This window comes from Cyprinus carpio, chromosome A6 (genome assembly GCF_018340385.1).
Source record: "Cyprinus carpio isolate SPL01 chromosome A6, ASM1834038v1, whole genome shotgun sequence".
Lineage (NCBI taxonomy): Eukaryota > Metazoa > Chordata > Actinopteri > Cypriniformes > Cyprinidae > Cyprinus > Cyprinus carpio.
The window spans coordinates 7,686,823-7,712,363 of NC_056577.1; the positions used below are offsets into that span (position 1 = coordinate 7,686,823).

General features: G+C 35.3%; 4 protein-coding genes across 5 annotated transcripts; all 4 read left to right on the forward strand.

The window, feature by feature from the left end:
* The first annotated feature begins 112 nt into the window (after positions 1-112).
* Positions 113-3,935, forward strand: zgc:112023 (PI-PLC X domain-containing protein 1). 2 transcript variants are annotated; one of them, XM_042757796.1, is made up of 6 exons: positions 113-471; positions 584-720; positions 1,368-1,496; positions 1,575-1,730; positions 1,953-2,133; positions 3,064-3,935. In XM_042757796.1, exons 1-6 carry the CDS (start codon positions 366-368, stop codon positions 3,309-3,311), a joined length of 957 nt encoding a protein of 318 aa, XP_042613730.1. In that variant the 5' UTR covers positions 113-365; the 3' UTR covers positions 3,312-3,935. The 2 variants fall into 2 exon arrangements, with proteins under 2 accessions (XP_042613730.1, XP_042613731.1); XM_042757797.1 differs by lacking the exon at positions 1,368-1,496.
* A 331-nt stretch (positions 3,936-4,266) lies between these two features.
* On the forward strand, positions 4,267-8,812 carry si:ch211-207l14.1 (E3 ubiquitin-protein ligase Arkadia). Its single transcript, XM_042757798.1, has 4 exons — positions 4,267-4,681; positions 5,227-5,484; positions 7,483-7,581; positions 7,901-8,812. The coding sequence occupies exons 1-4, from the start codon at positions 4,490-4,492 to the stop codon at positions 8,006-8,008; spliced, it is 657 nt and encodes a 218-aa protein (XP_042613732.1). The 5' UTR covers positions 4,267-4,489; the 3' UTR covers positions 8,009-8,812.
* Positions 8,813-9,255: 443 nt separating this feature from the next.
* LOC109080193 (vesicle transport protein SFT2B-like) lies at positions 9,256-14,735 on the forward strand. The gene is made up of 8 exons (XM_042757799.1): positions 9,256-9,531; positions 9,772-9,861; positions 9,945-10,030; positions 11,041-11,122; positions 11,246-11,281; positions 11,421-11,479; positions 12,778-12,807; positions 13,267-14,735. The coding sequence occupies exons 1-8, from the start codon at positions 9,469-9,471 to the stop codon at positions 13,304-13,306; spliced, it is 486 nt and encodes a 161-aa protein (XP_042613733.1). The 5' UTR covers positions 9,256-9,468; the 3' UTR covers positions 13,307-14,735.
* A 1,261-nt stretch (positions 14,736-15,996) lies between these two features.
* tbx19 (T-box transcription factor 19) lies at positions 15,997-24,956 on the forward strand. Its single transcript, XM_042757801.1, has 8 exons — positions 15,997-16,763; positions 18,762-19,026; positions 20,965-21,099; positions 21,537-21,598; positions 23,226-23,287; positions 23,419-23,605; positions 23,807-23,944; positions 24,034-24,956. The coding sequence occupies exons 1-8, from the start codon at positions 16,537-16,539 to the stop codon at positions 24,269-24,271; spliced, it is 1,314 nt and encodes a 437-aa protein (XP_042613735.1). The 5' UTR covers positions 15,997-16,536; the 3' UTR covers positions 24,272-24,956.
* The last annotated feature ends 585 nt before the right edge of the window (positions 24,957-25,541 follow it).

Here is a 25,541-nt window from a genome sequence, read left to right on the forward strand (position 1 = left end):
AGCCAGTGTTGTTTTGGGTCTCTTCAACAAAAAGGAAAAAAAAATAAAAAATCGCACTTTTAGACGGTCCCTAACATTGTTGTCATCCAGATTCGAGAAACATAAGTGTCATGAGATCATGAAAAATCTTCCAAACTCTTAACAAATTTGTATTTCACCACTATAATGCCGATGTTAAACACTAAATGCACTTCTGAACATTATTTAACAAGGTGTTTCTGTTTGGCATCGCATGACAAAGAAAAACGCGGAAACGATGTTTATTTTTGGTTTCAGTGCCCGATGTGCGGTAGATGATGTTGCTGCTGTGAGTAGTACGACTGTTTTAGATTAGCCTAATTGTTCACAATTTAAAAACGTAACAAATGGAGGATGCAGAAAGGTTATGCATCTCCAGCTGTTGTTCGGACTGGATGTCCGAGATGCCCTTTGCTTTTTGGGACACACCGCTGTGGAATCTCGCTATACCCGGTACGTCAACAGCGTCTGATTATTTCGATGTTTTAATCCTATTTTGCAATGAATTGATTACCCCTTTACTGCAACCATTTAACGATTTCGACATCCGGTTACTGTTTTTCAGGAAGTCATGACACCATGACTTACTGTTTAGATGAGCGGTCGTCAGTAGTCCAGTCTTCGCCGAGGGTGTTGCGAGTGTTGGACACTGTACTTCCCTGTATCGTTCGGCCCTGTATAATCAAATGGGCGACAACACAGGTATGACAGACGATCATGATGTGATATTGTGTTGTTCAAAAGTTGTATGAATTTTATTTCTTCAGTGGAACACAAAGGGTTGCATCAGTGACTAACAGACTCAATCACCTTCATTGCACTTTTATTGTAATTTTTTGTGCATTGACAGCAGTGAAAGGGTCAGTTCACCGAAAAATTACATTTCTGTCATCGTTTACTAACATTTTAGTTGTTCTAAACCTGTATGACTTTGTTCTGTTAAACACCAAAGAGTATATCTCAAGAATGTTGGTAACTAAACAGTTGATGTTAGCCATCAACGTTCATAATATGTACAAAAAAAAAAAATAATAATAATAATAATAATAATAATACTTTTGAAGTCAATGGCTACTGTCAATTGTTTGGTTACACACATTCTTCAAAATATAATCCATTGTGTTCAGCAGACGAAAGAAACTTATACAGGTTTGAAACATCTTGAGGGTGAGTAAACTATGACAGAATTTTCATTTTTGGGTGAACCAACCGTTGATTGGTGACTGAGTCAATCTGCCTCCTTTTGTGTTTCACAGAAGTCGTGCAGTGTGGGTAAATTATGACAAAAGGACGGGTGTTGACAATATACATCAATTTACATTATTTTATTTTGTTTCTTTTTAATCCAGGAAGATAGCATCTCTAACCAGCTGGATTTAGGCATTCGGTTTCTCGATTTAAGAATAGCTCATAAGATAAAAGACCCTGATAAAGTTTTCTACTTTGCACATGGGATCTACTCTCTTCTGACAGTGAAAGTACGCTTGATCATAATTTTAGAAAAATGTTAATTCCTCATTCCAAGTCGAGAATAACTTTGGCTTTGTTATTTTAAGGAAGCACTCACAGAAGTTGCTCACTGGTTAGATCAGCACACCAAGGAAGTGGTCATTATTGCTCTTTCTGCCTTTGATGGCATGAACCTGGATCAACACAAAGACCTCATTCAATTCCTCATATGCACATTTGATAATAAAATTTGTCCCAATCACGTAAGTAGTTTCATTTCAAGTAATTTTCTTTTAAATGCATCTAGGTCTGAAATTGCATACTGTCTAGGAGGTACAGTGTTTGGTTTGAAAATTATGTCATGACCGTTAAAAAAGTTTGTTCGATATAGTGTGAAATTGAATATGGGTCATATGAATGAAATTCAGTCATATTCGGATGCAGCATATGTGTCAGTAATCTCTCTATTATTTTTGTTATTTCAGATCATACCCTCGCTACGGCAGTGCTGGAAACACAATTATCAGGTTATTCTGTCATATGATGACTCGGCTGCTTCTGGATATGAGGAGCTCTGGCCACAGTGTGAATATTGGTGGGCGAACACATCAGATCCAAGCCATGTCATATCCTACCTGGAGGAGCGGAAAGCGGAAGGAAGACCAGGTCGGTAATAATTAGAAAACAAAGTTTGATGACAAACTTTGATGTTGGCTTGACAATGCCTTGTCTAAAAGTTTGAAACAACTTTGAAAAGCTTGAAAGTTGACGATTTTTCTCAGAGAAAACAAAATGTTACAAATATGTTTTAGCATCTTGCTAACATGATTTAGCATGTTTTAGTATATTCCAGGGGTGTCCAGACAAGGGTTATGCCAATAGACCAGGGGTTCTCAACTCTGGCCCTTGAGGTCTACTTTCCTGCAGAGTTTAGCTCTAACCCTAATCAAACACACCTGAACAAGCTCATCAAGGTCATCAGGATTACTAGAAAGTGACTGGCAGATGAGTTTGATCAAGGTTGGAGCTAAACTCTGCAGGAAAGTGGACCTCGAGGCCAGAGTTGTGAACTCCTGATTTAACAATTTGCTATCATGAATTAACTCATTACTAACATGTTTAGCATGTTTCTATCATGGTTTAACACGTTAGAATGTTTCTTGCATGATTTAGAAACATTAATTGCTAGCAACAAGCTGGCAATTTACCACATTGCTATCATGTTTCTATAATTTTTTTAACACATTTATAGCATGTTTCTAGCATGATTACCATATTGCATGCTTCATCATGTTTCTAGCATGATTGAACATGTTGCTAGTATGATTCAGATAATGGTCTTGTCTAATCTGGCATTTTTCATAGTTTTGATTATCCGTTTTTTGAAAATTGTAAATCTGATCAGTTAGAAAAGATATAGCATACCATGTCACAACAGTCTGAAGGTCTTGCCTGAGTTTGATGGTTGTAGCTTAAAATGAGTTAGATTTAGAAAATTTGTCTCAGATGATGAAAAAGAAGCCATTAGGAAAGAAAGGAAATATCTTTTAGGGAAACCAACCTTTTATTAATGATTCCCCCTGAACATGTTTTCAGGTCAGTTTTTTGCTGCTGGTCTGAACCTAACTGAGGATGCCAAGTATATTCTTTCTCATCCGTGCCAGTCATTACAAAGCATGACCTTGAGCTCCTATGGTCTGCTCCTGAACTGGGTCAAGCAGCAGTGCCCAGGCCCGGGTAAATCATGTCTTAACATCATCTGTACAGATTTTGTGGGGGCCTTCAGCAATGAATTCACCCAGCTGGTTATTGGACTCAATCAAACACTGTTAAAAGAGACTTGACCCATTAATCTAACATAAATGACTTTACATACAAATGTAGCATCTTTTTCACAGTTTATCTCGCACATTCTTGTTGTTTTTAGTGGAAGCCTTATTGTTTTTAATTTTAATTTTTCTATTCTTTTATGATGGTCCCTAAGCTGTGACTGGGGGAAAAAAATTATTGTGCAATGCTGCCATCTACAGGCAATCCATATTTAGGTTCTTGTTTGATACATGGCACAAAATAATATTACTTGTACTTTCATAGTTACATCAAACTTTTGAAATGTCATAAAGCTAAATTTCTTTCCTGATTTTGCTTCGATATTTGACAAAGGAAAGGACAGATTCATATAATCAAAGACTAAGTGGCTCAACATAGCATTACCTGTCCAATGAGTCACACTTAATATTAGTAACATCTAATGTCCTGTCATGACTTCATCTATTGTTGACACTCTGTATGGCTTTCAGTCTATGAAGGTTACATGTATCTGTGGGGTCTAATTTTAGACGCCCCATTGAACGCACTCTCTGAAGTCCTTAACATTTATAGTATCTACTTAAATGATAATCCAGTTTACTGATGCCTTTCACAATCAGTTTGTGTAGGTTGTATGAATAAACATGTTTTGAGTTTTACTTTTATGCCTGTTTTTTTTTTTCCTGACTTTTTAAAATCTGACAATAACCACCGAGAATTTCGGAAAGTCTTTAAGAAAGTCTCACTTAACTGAAGACAAAAAAAAGAAATATGTTTCTATGGCAACAATTTTTATACTAGAGTTACCAACTAGGATCTTGTTTTGCTGATTTTTTGTTCATGAATGCATTATATTGAAATGTGCACTACATGAAGTATCCCAAGTATTTAGAACATTCTGAACAGATCTGGAGCAGGATTCTTCCAGAGAGCTTTGAGAATCCCCTCCCTCCTCTTCCAAGTCCCCACCTCTCTCCTAAACAGATTATTGAGGAGTTAAAGGAGCTTGCATCGGTCCCTGTGTCGTCTCCAGAAGGCTTAGCGTTCCAGAGGAAACAGATGGGATAAGAAAACCAGGGGATCTAATTACTGAAGCTTAATCAGCAATCCAAGGCCCGTCCAGAACCCAGTCGCAAGCCTCAAGCCGCTACTCCTCACAGTTTCTCTTTCAGAGGTATTCGTCTGAGACTTGAGACAGCTACATCTGTTTAACATGGAGAACGAGGAAGATGAAGATGAAATCTTTACCACATTTCAGGGAGGATATGAAGGGCAGGAAGATGTGGAGGAGCAGGAGGAAGACGAGCAAGAGGAAGAGGATCCAGAGGCTGAGAGGAAGAGCAGTTGGGATGTCCCAATTCCAAGTCAATCACTGGCTAGTCGCAGAGCTTCACTTCCATGTCCGGTTAGTACCCAATATAAGTTTGTGTGTGTGTGTAGCTTGTACACATGTATTTAAACACTTTTTTTGGTATACAGTGTTTTAAACGAGAGCAGAAACACACCAGTCGTTATGGTGCCAAGCTCATGATTTCTCATCCAATGAGCAGTTGATTCAGTTAACACTTTTAAAATAGCATCTCAAAGCACACTTGCTTAATAGGGCATTTTCTAAAGCAATTTAATTATCTTGCCTCCTTAGTTCATTTTGCATTTTTATTTTTATGTACTGTTATTTTTATTTTTACTCTGTAGATTCTATTCTATATATATGTCTCATCCTTATGGAACAAAAAACATTTTTTGAAAAATGTTGGGAACAAAACATTGGTGCCCATTGGCTTAAATTTGAATGGGCATTTCTTCAAAATATAATCTTTTATTTTCTTTAATGTTTTATATTTTTAAATTTCAATTAAACTTTTTTTTTTACCAATGCTTTTATGCTGTTCATTTATAATGAAAAACTGTATGTGCCTCTTCCTTATTTTCTGCATGCATATTTTTCAGGCTCAGCTGAATGCGATGCATCTGAGCCGTCTGCATGCTGCGACCACAAGCCCTAGCCCGGCGTACCTGAGCCACTGGCTTCAGAGCGGTGAGGCGAGGCCGTGCTCTCGCTCCAGCCATGTTGCCAATAGTGAGGAGGGAACACACACCAAGAGCAGCTTGTGTGAAAGACACCCGCATGCCATCCAAACCATCCCTGAGGTGCTTGAGCCTCTGGAGAGAAAAGCTCGGTTTAGGAGCCACAATGTCATGTCTCTGGTTGGTGTGATATGATTTTGCTTTTTTTTTTTAATTGGTAAAAATGTGAATGATTAACGATAGGTTATGCAATCTCAAGAGCATTTAGATAAATATAAGATCATTTTATTGTTATGATACAATGCTTTGGCAAGGCTAGAGAAATCTGAGTCTATATCAGTGAAAGTACAAGATATGTTATATCCTGAAGCTAAAAACTAAATGAACAAAGCTAAAAACCAGCAGCAAATAACCTGTTGATAATCATAAAACTAATTTTCAACAGGTTTTTACCCAACCTTTTTTTTTTTTACTTTTGATCAAGTATGTTTGAATATTTTGTTTAGATCGGGGGTGTCCAAACTCGGTCCTGGGGCTCGTTCTTCATATGTTGCTAACTCAGTTAGCTTGATTGCCGCCAGCCAATCGCTGCATGGCTGATCGTAGTTTCGCGTATTGATAAATAACCCCTTTTAAACCAACCCATGAACACGCAATTATCTCAGATAACTCAATCCAGCCATACTAATCATCAACAGGTGCGTTCGAAGAACTGAATTAGCTAGATCCTGATTAGCGCGTTGATATCATCTTGGATGTGACATTTCATCTCGGATGTAATAAGCGACGTACGAAGAATGGGCCCCTGGAGTGCCAGTGTCCTGCAGAGTTTAGCTCCAACTTGCTTCAACACACCTGCCTGGAAGTTTCTAGTATGCCCTTGTAAGACCTTGATTAGCTGGTTCAGGTGTGTTTAATTAGGTTTGGAGTTATCACTGCAGGACACCGGCTCTCAAGAACCAAGTTTGGAGACCCCTGGTTTAGGTACTTAATATATTTGCAAAGCAATTATTCTTTAATTTAAAGGGATACGCCAGCCTAAAATGAAAATTTTGTCATTAATCACTTACCCCCATGTCGTTCCAAATCCTTAAAAGCTCTGTTCGTCTTCGGAACACAATTTAAGATATTTTGAATGAAAACCTGGAGGCTTGAGACTGTCCCATAGACTGCCAAGTAAATAACAGTGTCAAGGTCCATAAAAGGTATGAAAGTCTGCGTCAGAATAATCCATCTGCCATCAGACGTGCAATCTGGGTTACATGTATATGAAGTGACGGGAACACTTTTTGTAAGCGAAGTAAACAAAAATAATGACTTTATTCAATAATTCCTTTGTCATCGGTCTCCTGTCTCTCATTATCACCGAATGCTGTGTATGCTCTTCTGTGTGTTCCCCGCACCACGATGCACTGTTTCTACGTGTATTTAGCTTTGATTTGAAATAAAACAGCGCATCCTTGTGGCGCGGATGACACAGAAGAGCACACACAGGCCCAAAAAGCACACATTTCGCTTCATAAAACCCAAATTCAGATGGACTATTCAGAACGACTATCATTACGATGATTTTCATACCTTTTATGGACCTTGACACTGTTATTTACTTGGCAGTCTATGGGACAGTCTCAAACCTCCAGGTTTTCATCCAAAATATCTTAATTTGTGTTCCGAAGACGAACAGAACTTTTACAGGTTTGGAACGACATGGGGGTAAGTGATTAATAACAACATTTTCATTTTGGGGTGGAGTAACCCTTTAAGAAGAAATTCTTATACACATTCACATTCTATTGTATGGAAGTTTGTTTCCAAAATAAATTGCAACTTTTTATGTCACAATTCTGACTTTATATCTCACAAAAGTTCAGAATTCTGAGATATTGTCTCAGAATTGTACATTTTTCTCGCAATTCTAAGTTTACATCTTGCAATTAATTTTTTTTTTCTACCATGGAATAAAAACTTCATAAAAAGACTTGTTAAAAGTCAAGTTACTTTATTTCTCAGAATTGCACGTTTGTATCCAACAATTCTAAATGCAATTCTTAGTGTTTTTTGAATTGTGAGATTAAAAAGTTGAAATTCTTGCTTTTATTTTTTCCATTTTTTATTAAGTTATGTATTTGTCCCCACCCTAACTGAGTTGGTTGATATACTGTGGTGTTTGTTTTGTAGAGTGATGCGGACAGTTTGTGTCTGATCTGCCATGACAACCTACGCAAAGGAGGAGGAGTTATCAGAGAGCTTCACTGTTCCCACAGCTTCCACACTGAGGTAAAGGTTCAAACTAGTTGACAGGATATTATAAATTATCAAATTCAACTTCAGATATCAAATATATAAGTGGCCCAAAAAGACCATGTCAGACGATCTATTATCTATTCTGCATTTTTTTTTTTTTAGCTGCTGAGACTTTGTTTTCTCCTAAGATTTCTTCCTCACTCTCCATAACCATCTTAGGGAGTTTCATACTTGCCAATGTCCCCTGTGTTTTGTTCACTAGGGTATTGAGATACTGTCCTTTGTAAAGCTGGTTTAGAATGTGTTGTTGAACAGCTTAATGTAACTGAATATCATGCTCCTTCTGGTGTAGTGCATAGAGGAATGGCAATGGACTAAGCAGACCTGTCCCACGTGTCAAAAGCATGTTGCCATGCCAGAGCCCCTGTACTGGACATCAACCAGAGTAATAGTGCCCTGAGCTCTTCTAGCACCCATTCAAACTAGCTTGGACATCAGATGGGTAACCAAAACATCAGACACGATGGTGCATAACTAACAACGCAGCTATTTCCTACAAAAAAAAAAAAGGTGGTCATATGACTAATCACAAAGAGGAGATTTTGCTATTCAGGAGAAACAGATTGGTAGAGCATTTCTTTGTATATAGGCTAAATGACTTTAACATCACTAAATGTAAAATTGTTTTTTAAAATCATATTTACATATTAAGAAAATGTTATTTTCTAATGTGTATATCTTTTTCTGCAGAAATGTAAGCAAACTGAACAAGTTGTATGAAGTATGAATTTTAAAATGTACCTCACTATATTTGTAAGTAATTCAAAGTAGGCCTACTGGCAATGTTCTGTTTTCAAAACATGTAACTAATGTAATACTATCAACAAAAGTGCAGGCCTGTATTTACCAGGTGTGTACTTGAGTAAATGTGCTTCTTTACTATTCTTAAAGGGTTAGTTCACCCAAAAATTCACTCAGATTCCATCAAAAATATCTTAATTTGTGTTCTGAAGATGAACGAAGCTCTTATGGGGTTGAAATGACATGAGGGTGAGTAATTAATGACAATTTTCATTTTTGGGTGAACTAACCCTTTAAGTACTACTTGGGGAATTTGAACGTTATTTTAGTTCATACAGTATTTCACTGGTCATCCTGACAGAATTATGATGAATCTGACTGAAACAAGTCAAAATCACATTCCTGTGATGTTTACTAAACTTTTATTGAAAACAGCCAATAAAACCTGTTTTAATGTCGTCATCATATTTGTCCTGGAGTTCTTGACCCACAGCAGTAAGTTTTGTTTATGTTATATATATATATATATCATTGCACATCTGTGATGAGGTTTAAACAACTAACGTTAGCCTATAATGTGCAGTTATAGTGTTAAATTATAACCTAAGAGTCTCAGAGCCTTACATATAGCGTAACAGTGAGAAAATAGTTGTTAAGTTATCTTCCACAGTTACTTTAATGTTAAAATCTAGCTAAGCTTTCACTTGAGTATGTTTTGTTTAGATACTTAAAGTTTAAATGAGTAAAATACAGGCAATGCATCCATACTTTCACTTACTGTATAAATTCTTAATAATTTTTACGCCTCTCTAATCCCCTTTTCTACATGTATTGTCTACTTTATCCCATCGGTGTGAATGTAAAACATAATGCGAGCATATTAAAGATTAAACAATAAAAGCGAACAAACAGGCTCAATTTTGTCGATTCAGAACGTCGAGCGTGATGACGTCGCGTAATCGTTGCCGTGGCTACACGCGGAGTTGTCGTATGCACCTGTTACGCTTTCAAACAGGAAAGGGAACGAATCGATACGTATTTACTTAAACGAAGTAGCTTCGAGACAAATTTTTTTCGACTTGAGACTTCTTCTTTTTTTAAGCATCAACCTGAACCTTTATGGACAAATTAAAGAACGTTTTGAGTGGCCAAGATGGCAATGACGACCTCAACGTACTGCAGGTAGTTGCTTTTAACTGTCTACTACTGCATTACACTTGAGTTAGAACTCAGTTTTAATGCTTTGAAGTGTTATTGTGTTTACAGAGTGACGATGTCGTTTTGAATTCGAATCTAGTCTTTTGCGACTTGTTTTGTCGCGTGCATGTGCGTAGCCGACTGTCATTAGCAAAAGCTTAATATGAAATTTATTGAAATCACTGTTTTTGGTGAACATCCATGAATATACCGTCGCTGTTTTAGGCAGCGAATGAAGCATCAACACTGGGCTGGGGCACGCGCGTCAAGGGATTCGTCGCGTGTTTTGTGTCGGGCGTCTTGTGTTCAGTTTTGGTAAGACGAGTGCACGAATAGTTTTATATTGTTTTATTTTAATTTAACATACTATAGTCAAACGTCATATTTTTGTGATTCAGGGGACCTGCTTGCTTTGGCTTCCGAGAACTGGACTGACACTCTTTGCAGTCTTTTACAGTTTAGGTAATATTGCTTCTCTTTTAAGGTGAGTCATGCAGCTTTTAACTGTCCACCTTTGATTTCATCTCGCACAAGGTGTGTCACTGGCTACAATGTTTACAATGGTAGACCATGTTTGCATTGGCATGTGTGGGTCAGTGAAAATGTAGATGAAGTTCAAAAACACTTTTTTTTAAAAAACAAATGAACTGAATTTTGTCTTTAAAATGTCGATTGATATAAGTACAATAAAAAAACAATTATATAATTGTTTCACTCTGAAATTGCTAGTAAAATTCACAAATAATTACAAAGAAACTGCAAATAACACATTTAATTAAACATGAAATGAAATAGAACACTGAAATAGTAATCCTTGTTTCATTCAAAACTATAGAAAATAGAAAGTAATCAGATATTTTCATTATTGCATAAATATGAGTGATTGTAAAACCCTTAATTGTATTTTTATTATATATATATATATATATATATATATATATATATATATATATATATATATATATATATATATATATATATATATATATATATATTACAAAGATTTCTTGAGGTTATACCGTTTGATGTTTGACAACATAAACTAAACTTGCAATGCCGTAAAGTCGAAGTATCTCATATTTTTGTTTTATCTCTGAGAGACCAAAAAATGTTTTAATAGCAAAAAAACACACACACACACACACACACACACACACATTGATACTTCAGAATTGTATCTAATCTCATGAGAACTGAGTAAAAAAAAATGACAAGAAGAAATAATAATTAATGGTTATGCCAATTTTTTATCCTTTTCATGTAATTTGCCCCCAAATATATATGAAAATAAATTCCTTTAGAGATTTCAAACATGTTCACCAGAGATAATGTTTTCAACTCATTGTCTGCATGAATTGCAAATGTTAAAGCATTTGTGAATAAATTAATAGAAAAATGAAATGTCACAGACTGCCCCTTGTATACAGTGATGTGTAGCATTTGTGGGAATTTGTAAATCAATCCTGAGGTCTTTTGGGTGTGGGTTGCTTTCAGCACAATGTTCTTAATGGGCCCATTAAAGCAACTCAAGAGGATGTGTGACAAGACAAGAGCTCTGGCAACTGGCATTATGATTGTGAGAGCACACACATACACAGATATTATAGTCTGATGCACTATAGAGTGATTCAGTAGTTCATATAATTCACTAATTGGCCTTTTTCCTTTTTCTTTAAATGGAACATTTGTGTTTTTGAAGACATGCCTGGTGCTGACCTTTTGCGCTGCTTTTTGGGTAAGTGGGTTAATCTTAATAACCATGATGTCATGTCATAATGTATTATGTAACACAATGTTTAAACTTGCATGTTTATTATGATAATTGATTGTTTGCTTTCCTTAACTTTTAAATTTCTTTGTGTTTTTGTATTTAGTGGAAGATCAAAGGCCTTGCTCTGCTGTTCTGTATCCTCCAGTTTTTGGCTTTTACATGGTAAAATAACAGATATCCATACTTACTTTTCTTTTAAATTTGACTATATAAATGTTGTAATTGTATATGGAGTTAACTTTAAAAAAAACATGTAGACATAAACGTATATAAAAGAGTGAGTGAAAGTGAGAACACCGATGACATAAGGCAATAAAAAAACTTGAAACTTTGAACCATGCAGTGCTGTAAGTGATATGTTTTCTTTTTAATGGACTGGCACTATTACCAGATATCACTGTAGTAGGTGTCCTGAAATATCACACCTGTCTTTGTGATGGTCCTAGGCTTTGCAAACCTTTCAAAAGATTTTTCAGAAGTTATTTTGTGCTTTTGGTGGGACAACATATTTGAAGCAGGAAACTGAGAGTTGAAGCGGATCTTTAAATTTAAGCGCAAGAATGCTATTTTGCTACTATTGATTTTGACAATACTGAGATGATTACTTCTGCCCTCTTTCTCACTCCATCTCTGATTACAGTGGTCTCAGTGGGTGGAGTTTGGAAAGAGGGGACGTGTGTAATGTAGTCACTAAGTCTGGCAGAAGTTCCAAAACAGCTAATGTTTCCTAAAGCTTCTTGTAATCCATGTTAAACAAATCTAATGTGATATAATAAATCTGTTTAACAGAACTCCCGACCTTTACATTTCAGAACCAGAATATTAGTACAAATTTTACTTACTGATTTTTTTTCATGAACTTGTAGCTTCTTTTGGGATATTGACACAGTGTTTGTATAGTGTATCTTACAGGCACTCCTATCAAAAACGACTTTTAAGAAGCTATAAAAATAGTGCGATAGTGGCCCTACTATGTAGCCATAGTAAAGAAAGTAATGCATTTGTTTGCTGTTATTACATGTTAAATTGCTGTGACCTCTTCTTTATCGGCTATGTTTTGTGTGTGTTTGTGTGTGTGTGTGTGTTTTATTTATTAAATTACCCCTTTTTTTTTTTTTTTTTTTACATTTGGCTAAAAAATGTGGAAAACAGCTTACAAATCATGCTTAATTGTTTTTTGAAGATGTAAAAGTTTTCTGTGGTGATTAGGTTTATGAGTGAGTTATAGGAATAGGAGAAAATACAGTTTGTATAGTATAAAAGTAATTATGTCAATGAAGTCCCCATAAAATATGAAAACCCAACGTGTGTGTGTGTGTGTGTGTGTATGTTGTGTGTGTGTGTGTGTGTGTGTGTGTGTGTGTGTGTGTGTGAGAGAGAGAGAGAGAGAGAGAGAGAGAGAGAGAAATATAGCTTATAAATTTAACCCATGCCTCTGTTATATCCCATTTATTTCACAGGTATAGCTTGTCCTACATTCCTTTTGCAAGGTGAGTTTCTTTGTATTTTCAAAACCATAGATAAAAAAAAAAAAAACATCTCTGTTGACCCAAATCAACATTCATTTATGAGGAGTCAGATAAATTGGCTCAGAGATATAGTAACAGAAAAAAAATGTTGTGATTGCAAATGGCAAAGACTGTCTGCGGACCAAGTTTTATATATATATATATATATATATATATATATATATATATATATATATATATATATATATATATATATATATATAATGAATGTACTTTTTTTTTTTAAATGTACCTTTTTCCATTTTAAAATATCAGCTTTGCAATTTAACTGCCTATTGGTCTTTGTGTATGAAATTCACATAATTGCTTTATAGACTAAATTTGAAACTGTCATTCTGTCACAGCCAAAAAAGACACTTTTAATCATCTATTTTTTTGGCTTTGGCGTTTGTTTACCTTTAGCTATTTGTTTTTATGTAGGGATGCAATCATTAAGTTGTTCTCCGCGTGCTTGAAGTGAGATGCCTCTACATTTGGCCTTGGCTCTCTCTCTGTGGGCTGCTTTGGCTCCAGCTTCAGTGCTGCCTTCAATGCCACTCGTGTACTCACTCTGCAGCCTGGCACAGACACCTCACCACACTACAGGCTCCCCTTACTCTCCCCAACGGACGGACACTCTCCATGTGTGTGAACAAGCACACACAGACAAGTACTCTCTCTCTTACACAAACACACACCTGTGCTTTACGTTCAAGTAGAAAACAAGAATGAAACAAATACCCAAGTAACATCTTATTGGGCAAATGGTTGCATTTCGGTCTTGTAACTGTAGTGACAAGTTTCGTGCAGCAAGATGGGAGAGCTTATTTAACATTTAACTGTTGTGTAATTGCTTAATATTTTTAATTCCTACGTGCCTTCATCTCTGCCTCCATCCAAGGATTACTTGAGGACTAGATTGGGTAGAAAAGTAACCAGTGTTGCAATTTTTTAGTATTTAGATTTATTTATTTTTTTTGCATGAACAAGATAATGATTAAGGGCTTTCTAAATAATTGTTGCAATTATGTTTTAGTTCAGATGTTATCTATAATAGGTAAGTGAAAGGATGTCAGAAATGTCTTATTGCTATCTTATTAGATAAAATAAATATTAAACACTCATTAGGGTGCAAATGTATATCTTTAGGGTTCCTTTGTCAAACAACCCTATTTCTTTCTTTGAATTTAGGAGCAAAATGATGTGGCTTTTTCTGATGAATGTTTCATATGCCCGTCCTCATATTTTCAAATCATGTCTGGCGCATTTCCTTTTAACTGTATTGATTTCAAAAATGACAGTGGTAGTTTTTCTTTGTTACTGTATGTCAGCTGTATATTTACTGAAGAGATTCATTTTATTTATGTATAAAAATATTTTTCTGACTGAAAAAATGCATTCTAGAATTGTTTTATCATGACTGAAATGGAAATTTTCCCTATGTTGATGATTGTGTTGTTTCATGTTTGTCTCATTACATAGAATTGCATTATGTCTATCCACCTTTTTCTTCAACGCAGAAGTAAGCCTATGGGTGAGACTTCCGGTTCATTAGCCGCTATAGGTAAATAACGAGGAGAATAACAACGTGCAGTAAACGGTAAAACTGTTTGCACTACAAACCAGTGTGTTCAAAATTAAGATAATACATTAAAATAATATGATAAGACACACCAACTTTCAATATCAAGCAGCAAAACAAACTGTTTTGTTAAGCTAAAAAATAGCTGGACGGAGTGGACACAGATGAGACCGGAAGTCAGACCCATAGAATATACAAATGGACGCGCCCATTTTTACTACAATAAAAGGTGGATGAGAAAAAAATTATATTTGTGGTGTTTAAGAATTATTACTGCTACTGTATGGACATTTTAACAATCCTTGCTATTAAAAGTTAATCAGATTCATGTAGACCATGTGAATCAATTTCCCTTTTTTAATCCTAGATTTAATTACATTTTGTTGTCAGTGCATCCTATTACCTGAATGAGTATTTCTTTAATTGAAAGTAGGCTACTTACTGTCATTTAAGAAGCCCCATCCCACAATGCATCTGTGAGACTTTTATAAGTTGACTGATCTGCGTAAGTCATCTCTGCTAGTTAAAGGTCAGGGGGGGGTTGGTTTGCTGATGTTTGATATGCAGGAGGATTCTCCGCTAATGAGACTCTTTTTCTCGGATTTAAACTCTTTGAATCCTCTAATCTCCATGCGCGTGGCTCTGTTATTAGGGCGCCGGTCTCTGGATCGAGTTTCCGTTCATTCTCGCCCGCTGCAGAGAACATCCAGTATTTGATTTCTGCTCCACATGGCTTCCACAATACTAAAGCTCTTTGACAGTATGCTCTTATTTACGCCCTCACATATGAGTCCATCTTGTGAATCACAGTGAATGTTCTGATGTTTCATACCAGTCCGAATTCAGGAAGCAGAATGAGCTTTAAAGCACCATGTTTACAAATAACAGGTAGACTTCATCGTTCATTTAAAAGGAAATATGCTGATTTAGACTTGTAGTTACGATGTCCAAATATTTTAGTATAGTGTAGCTATATAGTATCCGGTCATGATTGGGGTACGTTTTGTACGTATGTGGAAGATAGACCGAATCTTCCCATTTTAATTAGCCTATATAAACTATTATGTGTCAGACAAATTTGAATAAGAAATGTCCAAAATTGAAATTTTAAAAACTAATGTCCTTGGATGCATTTGCGTTCATTTTTTAAAAACATTTGATACAATTTTTTTCATTGTGTTAGTTATGAATATATCACTAGCCTATTTCTTAAGGTTATTCCATTTGACCCAAGCAAAACGTGCCTTTTCATAAAAAGGTAAAAATAGCCTATGTGATAGATTATTTTTGAAAATCTAAATGACATACGTTTTATGGTTCTGCCCTCACATTATTAAAACAGTTCGTATTTATGAAATTTTTTAATAAAACTTTTTTTCTCCCGACAGTAAAAAAAAAACTTTCGAGAAAACTGAAACATGGTAATAAAGCGAAGTATTTTTAAAGGGAATTTTTAAATAACTATACATCACGTTATTGATATGTTTACAATGAAATAAAATACAAAACAAAACTTCATTTACGAGCTGTCCATGGTTCTGAAAAAAAAAAAGTTTTGTTTTATTGAGAATTCATTTATATAGTATGCATAAAACACATCCGGAGTGTGATTTATGAGTTGTTTTCCATCATGCTTTTCATTTCTTTACGTAAAAGAAGGTAGCGTTTGTTATAATAGGCTACCTTTTATTTTTCTCTCTGAAGTGTCATGCCTGTAAATTTCCTTTGAATTTTCTGCCCAGGTTTTTCCTGTTATTCAAACAGCAAAACATTTCCTTATCATAAATATGAAGATAGAAAATAAACTTGAGTGTAGTACATTAAATTTGGTTCTGAACTGAAAACAATGGGTTGTGAATGAACCACTTAATTGGAGAAACCCACGTGACTGCAGGTTTGTCCTCCGGTCATAAGAACAGGTGGTCGCAGAGAGAAGCTACAGATCCATCATTCACACTGAGTGTAGATGCTAAAGAGAGTCGGTTTTCTTTTATGATTTATTTCATGCCATCTAAAAGTTGTGTTAGACACAACGTTACGTCTAAATCTTCTCATAAATTCTAGTGAGCTAAAATTATACTCCAATTGTTTTCTTCTTGGCAAACGCGTGTGAGATTTGTTCGTCCCTCATGAAGGTGGAGGAAGAGCTGAGGAGCGGCGGCGCGGTGACCGGTACTCGGGACGGTAACGACTGCTGCATCACCAGACTGCTGAGCGTTGTGGAGAGCGAGTTACAGGCCGGTAGAGAGAAGGGAGACCCCACCGAGAAACAGCTCAAAGTCATCCTAGAAGATTCTGAACTCTGGAGGAAATTCAAAGAATTGACTAATGAGATGATTGTGACCAAGAACGGCAGGTGAGCCACCTTGAACCCGATGTCAAAGTTGTAAAAGTATTTGAATATAGCAGTGTTTTTTGTTAATATTAAATAATTAATTTGTTTTGCACAGAAGCTGTTAGAAAACAGGTTTGTGATGTTTACTCGAACTTGTTAACTTATTTTGCACAAATAACATTCATGTTCTTACATTCGAGCAAAAGTTCCTATTGTTTATACATTAAAGATCATATGGTTATAATTATTTAGTATTTCGTACGTGTCGTCAGAAAATTAGATCTTAAGCGTTTTTTAGTAATGAAATAAGTACGAAATTCGCGTCTTAAAGACTATTAATTTTAACTTTTTTATATATATATACCTGTACACAGGCTTACGTAAAATGGCCCCAAAAAATATTTTCATACTGAAGTCAAACAGATGTATGACGCATTATAATGTTTCCGCATTATTTAACAAATTATCAAATCAAGTGACATTTATTTTAAAAGAAGATAAAAAGCACTCTTCAAGCAAAACATTCCATAAAATATATTTATTAGGGTTTTAAGAAATAAAACAATATTTATACTGTTAAAAATGACAAAAAGTGTATGGACACTCGCTGGTTGTCTCTCTGCTGTGTAAACTCAAGCTTTCAAAAAAGTTAGTTCTGGGGGAAACATGTTTTTAGTAATTTGTATCTAATGCAATGACATTAAAGTATTTTTAAATGTTACTTGGGTATCCAAATACTTATAGGGGCCACTGTAAACATAAAATGTACTGTAATATTGTTTCTTGAGAGAACAGAAAATTGTAGTCAATGTGATGGTTTATATAAACTTTAAAAATCTTAATCTTTATGAAAATATTCATTTGTCAGTTGTAGTTTTGGTGTTACTTTAGAAAAAAAATAGAAGTGTTCACATTACATTCTGCATTAATAAAAGGAAACTATAAAAAATTATTAATTTGTCCCTGTGGTCCAGTTATCCATCAGCAGGTTTATTATTTTGTGCTGCTGGTATTGGCACATGGTGGTGTTTTTATGTTTTTTTTTTTTTTTTTTTTGGAACTGGCAGATTAGTTTAATTGAAAAGCCTTGTTGTGGTGTTATCGAGCTGAAGGGTGACTTGACCAACTCATTCAGTAGTTACAGGTCAGCTCTGCAGGTGGGTGTCCTTCCATTTGCAGCCCCTCTTAAACTTGTTCTCATCCATGAAAAATAATCATGGCAGAAAAAAAAAGATGAAAATGACTAGCGTCCAACCTCTCATGAAGTTTGTGCTTGTAACTGCTCATAGAGTTTTGGCAGCCAGTGTGAATCATTGTTGGGGATAACTTTTAATCATGTGTGTAAGTGTTTGTGATAGATTTGGGACAATTCTATTAAGATTATTGTCTTAAAGGGATAGTTCTCTTAAATTGACAATTCTGTCATCATTTACACCCCTCATGTTTTTCCAAATCTGTGTTGTTCTTCATGTGGAACACAAAGAAGATGTGCTTTGGACCATGTAATTAAAGTTAGTTGGGTCCAAAGCAACACTGGAAGCCTTTGACTTTAGATTATTAATATGTTGTTCACACCAAGAAAAGGGTGGTTCTTTTAAGAACTGTACACTGAACAGCTCAGAATGGTTCTTCTGTAGCATTGCTTTGAAATGAACCTACATTTTTGAGATCTTTTGTCCATGGATGTTGACGGTTCTTCATGGAACCATCAATGCCAATAAAGAACCTTTATTTTAAGAACATACAACTGGTTCAGAAACACTTTTCACTCAGAAATTCCTAGTAAATATCTCAAATAATTTCCAAGAACCTACCAGCAACATGTTGAATTAAACGTGAAATTTTTAGAAAGACTAAAAATATAAAGACTGAAAGAAAAAAGCAGAGAGACTGAAATAGTATTTTCTAATAAAACATACTTCAGTTATCTTTATTTTATTTATTGCTTTGAAAAATTATTTTTTAAGAGATCCAGTAAGCATTTTAAGTAGTCCTTCTGTCATGATTCCTACTTTGTAGAAGGATGTTTCCAGTTCTGAAGGTCAGCGTGACGGGTCTGGATCCCAATGCCATGTATTCGTTCCTCTTGGACTTCAGTCCTGCAGACGGGCACCGCTGGAAGTACGTGAACGGCGAGTGGGTCCCTGCGGGCAAACCTGAGCCTCACAGTCACAGCTGCGTCTACATCCACCCCGACTCGCCCAACTTCGGTGCCCACTGGATGAAGGCTCCGGTGTCCTTCAACAAAGTCAAACTGACCAACAAACTCAACGGAGGCGGCCAGGTGCTGAAATGCTGACACATACAAGATATACATAGCGAACTAAATATCCTTAAGGCTTAAATAAGTTCCCACTGCACTGTCTTTGGCTGATTTCTCATCTAATCATGTTGTTAAATTGTTCTGCGTAAAAAGTCTAAGAAAACAAAGACTCCCTGCAGATTTTGCACATGGAATGCTCGTGTTGTGCAGGTGTGTAATGCTGTAAGTGACCTGTTCCGTAAGTTGAGTAGCCTCTCAGGGCTCTTGTGTGTCCAAACAGGCTTCTGTAGCTTTTAGGAGTCTTGGCCTGCCTTTAATCACCCTATGCGCTGCCACGGGGAAATTTCAAGTGTGCATTTATACAATTAGTGCACTCCTCTGCTCCACTTCACCTATGGAGCCCCTTTGTTTAGCAGGTACTGCATGTAAACAGGAATAAACAGCTCTTAATTGCCACTTTTCTCATTTAATGCACTTCCTGCCGTTCAGACAGAGAGTGGTCTACTTCAGCTAGCCATCCTGGCTTTCAGCGGGGCCGCTGCGAGGTGCTCCAGCCCGCTCCATTCGAGTATGACTCCGCCACCAAATTATTATTGGTATTTACATGACCCCTCCCCTGCGCCCTCCCCGCCACCCTATCCTCTTCTCCTCTATTCCTGTCTGTTCCCTATTTACCGGGGTTTTTAAACGCAGAGCTGGCAGCAGAGAGGACGATGAGCGAGAACCAGCTCTAAATGAAATAATTGCTGTGGTTAGTTGTACATTATGGTAATTACCTCTGTTTTTTCTATGCAAAATTAATTTAGCCATCAGTCCTTAGATGTTCAAAAAGGCAACATATTAAAAAGGCAGCAGGGAGAGAAAAGCACACAAAGCCCTTTATGTCCTCTGTAGCCATGCAGATGAGTACCTGCCCCTCATCAGTCATTGTAATCCACCAATTAGAGTAAAAAATGCTGCTTTTCTCTCTCGTTCCATCCATCTCTTTCTCAGAATTCGGCTTGATAGATTTATTCATGCTTGACGTGGTCACTGCAGTCATCCGAAGAATTTTTTCACACAAAAAAACAGAGACAATGCAGTGTCTAAATGTAAAGACCTACCAATGTACAGTATAATGAAACTGTCCAAATTTTCAGCTGACGACTTGGAGTATGATTACACAGTTTTAATGTCATAAATAATTACATTTTGATACATAAAATACATTATTTCTCATCTGATTAGACATGTAGCTCTAACTAAGTTCAGCTACTGTCAGAACAATTAACACAACCACCAAAATAGTTTGTAATTTTGCCATACAGCACTACAAAATAGCCACCTCTTTATGTCAAGTAACTTTATACAAAGAAACTGACATTTAAAATCTATTGATATTTCATTAAATATAATTATATTGAGCTTAATATCTATAAAATTTAATTAGAATTAAATGGATTGAAATTCAAAGCATATTATATAACTGCTTTAAGTGGCTGTAATATATATAAGAAGTCTCTAAACCTCACCAAGGCTGAATTTATTTGATCAAAAATACAATAAATACAGTAAAAACATTGCAAAATATTATTACAGTTTAAAATAACTGTTTTCTATTTGAATATATTTTAAAATGTACTTTATTCCTGTGATGCATAAATGCCTTTACCTGTCTGAATATTTTTTTTATATATTTATATAATTAATGTAATGTTCTTGGATATATGGGTGATTCATACTGAAAAAAATAAATAAATATATTATTATAGCCATACAGCAGTTTTGCTTTGGATTTCAATCTGTTTTAATTCTTCATTACCTTCAAAACCTATTTACAATTCTGCATCCTCTTTGATACCTCATTCAATTTAAATTCAATTAAATAACTGAATGTATTGGTACAGTATGGACCCGCATTAGCTAAAAGTTGGTATGTACACTTGTAGAGAACTCTTCTTTTCTGTTTACCTGGTCTAGATCATGCTGAATTCTCTCCATAAGTACGAGCCTCAGATTCACATTGTTCGTGTAGGAGGCAGCCACAGGATGGTGACCAACATCTCTTTCACAGAAACTCAGTTCATCGCTGTAACGGCCTACCAGAATGAAGAGGTTAGAGCATCTTCACAAAGCATTTAGGGTAAACATACTTAAAGGCTTAGTTCACCCAGAAATTGAATTTCTGTAGCAATTTATTCACTCTCATGTCATTCCAAAAACTGGATTTCTTTCTTCCACAAATCTTGATGTTCATGCTGCTTGTTTCCATGCAATGACAGTGAATAATGACCACGGTGTCTTTTAAAATACAAGATAAAAAGAGGTCCATACAACTTCTGAAATCATGAAATCAGATGACAGAAATTTTTCAGGTGTCTTTTTCAGGTGAAAATGGCAATTGTATCTTTAAAAAGAACCATTTTTTTTTTTTTTTTTTTTTTGTGAATGCAAAGTATAATGCTTGCATGTACATTAATAGATGAAAATATTTCACCTCTGTTGAACGAGATATATTTTATGCTCACAATCCTCTTCTCTTACCTTCACAGATAACTGCACTGAAGATAAAACACAATCCATTTGCTAAAGCTTTCCTTGACGCAAAGGAAAGGTACAGTTAATTTCAATGACATTAAACACCAAACACTGTCAGTGTCAGAAGATAAGTTTCTCACCGATTTAACAATGCGTATTTCAACTCATAATAATATCATAACAGGCTTTAGCGCTAGTCAAGTTAATATTACTGTGCGAAATCAACAGTGATTAGCGACCAATTATTAAACATTTATGCTTTGAATCGAGTGAGTGTGTGAGTAAAGGAGCTTGTTTGAGAGGCAGTGTGAAGTGAGAGTGAGAGATTTTAAGCGGCTACAGTGAAGAATGTGTGAGATATTACACAACAATGTTGGTTGAATGAGCGTTGAATTATTGTACTCCAGTAAATGTAATCATAACTTCACTGGAGCAGAGGTACTGTACTCTGAAAAACTACTCAAGTGAGACTTTACTGTACAGTGTGAATTTGAACTATTAGAGAGTGAATCTCATGAACATGTGAACCCCAAGAATAGAAAACATGGAAAAGAAAGGAAGAAAAAATTATATTTTGCATAAAGAAAATATACACCTATATAATATGCATATATATTTAATACATATTTTAGGACCATTATCATATTTTGCATTGTTACATTATATTAATGACAACTGAAAAAGAAAAAGACTCGATTTATATTTAAATGATTAGAAATGAAAAGCAGTACAACAAATACTACTTTGAATGCAATATTATATATATATATATATATATATATATATATATATATATATATATATATATATATATATATATATATATATATATATAAAATTTTGCATTACACTAATGAGTTCATGATAAAAAAAATTTTTTTCCACCACAGTCTGTACACCAGTGAAATTTGAATTCTGAAATTTAAATCACAAAATTTATGTAATGACGAAAAATCAAAAGTGATATGTCAGGACATGACAAGACAAAAAATATATATATAAGAAAATATAAATATAAGAAAATATAAGGTTATGTAGAATATACCTGTGAAAGGACGTACATTCAATAAAAACCTAACAGGTGTCACATGATTCGCCTCGAAATATAAATAGTGAAAAAAAATCAAAAGTAGAACAGACTCACTAAAATGTAAATAATCTTTATATATGCTATACTTTTCACAATAATTTTTAATACTTTTATTGAGCAGACATGCATTAATTTGGTCAATAGTGACTGTAAAGATATTTATGATGTTACTCAAACTAGATGCTGTTCTTTTGAACTTTCTGTTCATCAAAGAATTGTGTGGAAAAAGTCACAGTTTTCACAATAATAATAATAAATGTTTCTTGAGCAGCAAATCAGCATATTAGAATGATTTCTGAAGGATCATGTGACACTGAAGAGTGGAGTAATGAAGCTGAAAATTCAACTTTTCATGACAGGAGTAAATGACATTTAAAATCTATAATAATAGAAAACGGTTCTTTTAAATTGCAATAATATTTCAAAATATTACTGCATTTTTATCAAATAAACTGGTGAGTATAAGAGACTTCTTTCAAAAACATTAAGAAAGTCTTAACAATCCCAACCTTGAACAATAGTGTATGTGATTATTATATGGATATTAACCATTATGATAGATGAGTTCTGGATTTGAGGTTTGTCTCATGCACAAAGCTTTTTCTCTTTATAGGAGCCATCCTAAGAATCATCTAGAACCTCCATCTGAAAACCAGCATGTGGGCATACCGCACTGTTAGTCATTTCTTTTCTTCTATTTACATAATATGTGTTTTGTCTGATTTACAGACATGTTTAAGAAATAAGTATTGCATTATGTTAACAGTGTTAGGTGAATCCTATTGGTGTCCATTTGTTGGTTGCAGGCGGATGGTTCATATCAAACCCAGACACTCTGTGTTCTGCTAGTGGTGGTAACTTTCCGTACCCAGGAGGTTTACCGCTTACTCCCCACCATGGGTACAAACACTACCCAAGCCTGCACGGGCCCCGAGCAGCCCCGTACCCATCCCCCTACCTGCCCCACCATCATCACCACCGTGGCCATAACTCAGGTGATCTGTGGAACACAAAAGGAGAAATGTTTAAAATGTCAAGTCATGAATTTCAGTATAATGAAAGTGAATGGGGATCTAAAGATCTAAACTGACAAAATGAGTTTGATGATGTCTTATATTTCCAAATTTCCTATTTATTTTATAAGTTTTTCTAGTTGTGCATTTTTTCTCACGTCACTTTTTCTGATTTTTTCTTGGTGTCTCTATCTGAGAATCTGAGTCCAGGTGCTGTGCAGATGTTCTCTGGTCACGAGGGCTGGACAGGTGTGTCTCCTCCTGGTCCTGCTGCGATGCTGTCTATGCAACCTGCTCCAAGCTCACCCGGAGCCAGCAGGTCAGAGAGAACAACGACTTGTACATTTAAGTCTTACAAAATATATCCAAAAAGGTGTTAATAAGTAAATAAGCTCATGTGATTTTCAGTCAGTATCCATGCCTGTGGACCGTGAGCAGCTGCACTGTATCTTCCAGTCCTCCAGGGGGCATTGTGAGCTCCACACATAGCCAGGAGGAACCCACAGATGGAGGGTCCACCTCAACATCACCCTGCTCTTTACTGCAGGGCCATGGACCAACCAGCTCTGAGGCTGGTGTAGATCAAGCCAGTCACAGTAGGGTAGGCAGGGTGAGCTGGTCTTCTGTCTCCACCCACTCATTTTGAGTGTTCTCATTTAATTCTAAAGAAGAGGTGTACATGATCTTTGAAGATAATGGATGTACAGCTGGTTCTGATGTGTCAATGGTCCTGTCCCCAATGATGCTGAGTTTATGCTTTAATGACATAAAGGCTCTGTTGGAATAAAAAAAAAAAAAAAACCTGTAGGAATTCTAAATACTGTCAGGAGTACCTCAAATAACCCCATCATAAGAATAAAGTTGATGTACTTGATTTCCTTTGAATAAACTGTATGATATTTGAGTCACCTACCAAATGTTCAAAGCTTTCTGCCAGACTGGAATTCTAAGGATCTTAAAAGAAAGACAAATGGCCTCTCTAAGAAACGAGGAAACATAGTCCAGAAGATCTCAAATCCGAACAGGACCATCTTTTATCTTTTATAATAGAAAAAGGGAAACTTTTTGTGCTTTCAGTGTGTTGTAAACTTTATATTATTTGTATGTTACAAGTCATTGCAATGTATCTGAGGACAGCTTTTTGTGAATGTTGTCGTAAAAGTCAGTGATCATCATGAGAACACAGAGGTCATGGGTTCAATTCCCAGAGAACACACACATTGATTTAAAAAAGGGATTTGCATTAAAACATCTGTCATATAACTGTAAATGTACATTACTGTTCAAAAGTTTGGGGTTTTTAGATTTTTAGTCTCTTATGTTATGCTCACCAAGACTGCATTTATTTGACCAAAAATATAGTATTAAAAAAAAAAAAACGGTTTAATTGTGAAATATTACTATTTAAAATAACTTATATTATACTGTAATATAATTTAAAATATAATTTATTCCCAATTATGGCAAAGCTGAATTTTCAGCAGCCATAATTTCAGTCTTCAGTGTCACAATCCTTCTGAAATAATTTGAATAAGCTGATTTGCTGTTCAAGAAACATTTCTTCTTATTTTCAGTGTTGAAAACAGTTTTGCATTTTTGTGGAAATGGTGATATATTTTTTTCAGGATGCTTTGATTAATAGAAAGTTCAAAAGAATGGCATTTAATTAAAATAAATACTTTTTAACATTATGAAAGTTGTTAGTCACATTTGTAAAGTATTAATTTTAATTTATTTAAAAAAATCTTACTGACCCTAAAGTTTTGAAGGGTTTTGTACATGTACTGTAACAGAAACTCGTTCCTTTATCTTATATTTATTTCTCTTCACAGTCCTTTTTTGTACATTTGTACAACAGTCTGGTCAAAAGTTCAAAGCGATTATCTGAACACAGAACATCTGACTGAAGTGAATCA

Bases quoted from the DNA above. Each gene is read 5' to 3' on its own strand.
- zgc:112023 (XM_042757796.1), top strand. From the start codon at position 366: ATGGAGGATGCAGAAAGGTTATGCATCTCCAGCTGTTGTTCGGACTGG. The intron at 721-1,367 runs GTATGACAGACG...TTTTTAATCCAG, and splicing joins TCAAATGGGCGACAACACAG to GAAGATAGCATCTCTAACCA. The intron at 1,497-1,574 runs GTACGCTTGATC...TGTTATTTTAAG, and splicing joins ACTCTCTTCTGACAGTGAAA to GAAGCACTCACAGAAGTTGC.
- si:ch211-207l14.1 (XM_042757798.1), top strand. From the start codon at position 4,490: ATGGAGAACGAGGAAGATGAAGATGAAATCTTTACCACATTTCAGGGA. The intron at 4,682-5,226 runs GTTAGTACCCAA...CATATTTTTCAG, and splicing joins GAGCTTCACTTCCATGTCCG to GCTCAGCTGAATGCGATGCA. The intron at 7,582-7,900 runs GTAAAGGTTCAA...CTTCTGGTGTAG, and splicing joins CCCACAGCTTCCACACTGAG to TGCATAGAGGAATGGCAATG.
- LOC109080193 (XM_042757799.1), top strand. From the start codon at position 9,469: ATGGACAAATTAAAGAACGTTTTGAGTGGCCAAGATGGCAATGACGAC. The intron at 9,532-9,771 runs GTAGTTGCTTTT...TCGCTGTTTTAG, and splicing joins ACGACCTCAACGTACTGCAG to GCAGCGAATGAAGCATCAAC. The intron at 11,480-12,777 runs GTAAAATAACAG...TTTATTTCACAG, and splicing joins CAGTTTTTGGCTTTTACATG to GTATAGCTTGTCCTACATTC.
- tbx19 (XM_042757801.1), top strand. From the start codon at position 16,537: ATGAAGGTGGAGGAAGAGCTGAGGAGCGGCGGCGCGGTGACCGGTACT. The intron at 19,027-20,964 runs GTGCTGAAATGC...TACCTGGTCTAG, and splicing joins AACTCAACGGAGGCGGCCAG to ATCATGCTGAATTCTCTCCA. The intron at 21,599-23,225 runs GTACAGTTAATT...TTCTCTTTATAG, and splicing joins TTCCTTGACGCAAAGGAAAG to GAGCCATCCTAAGAATCATC.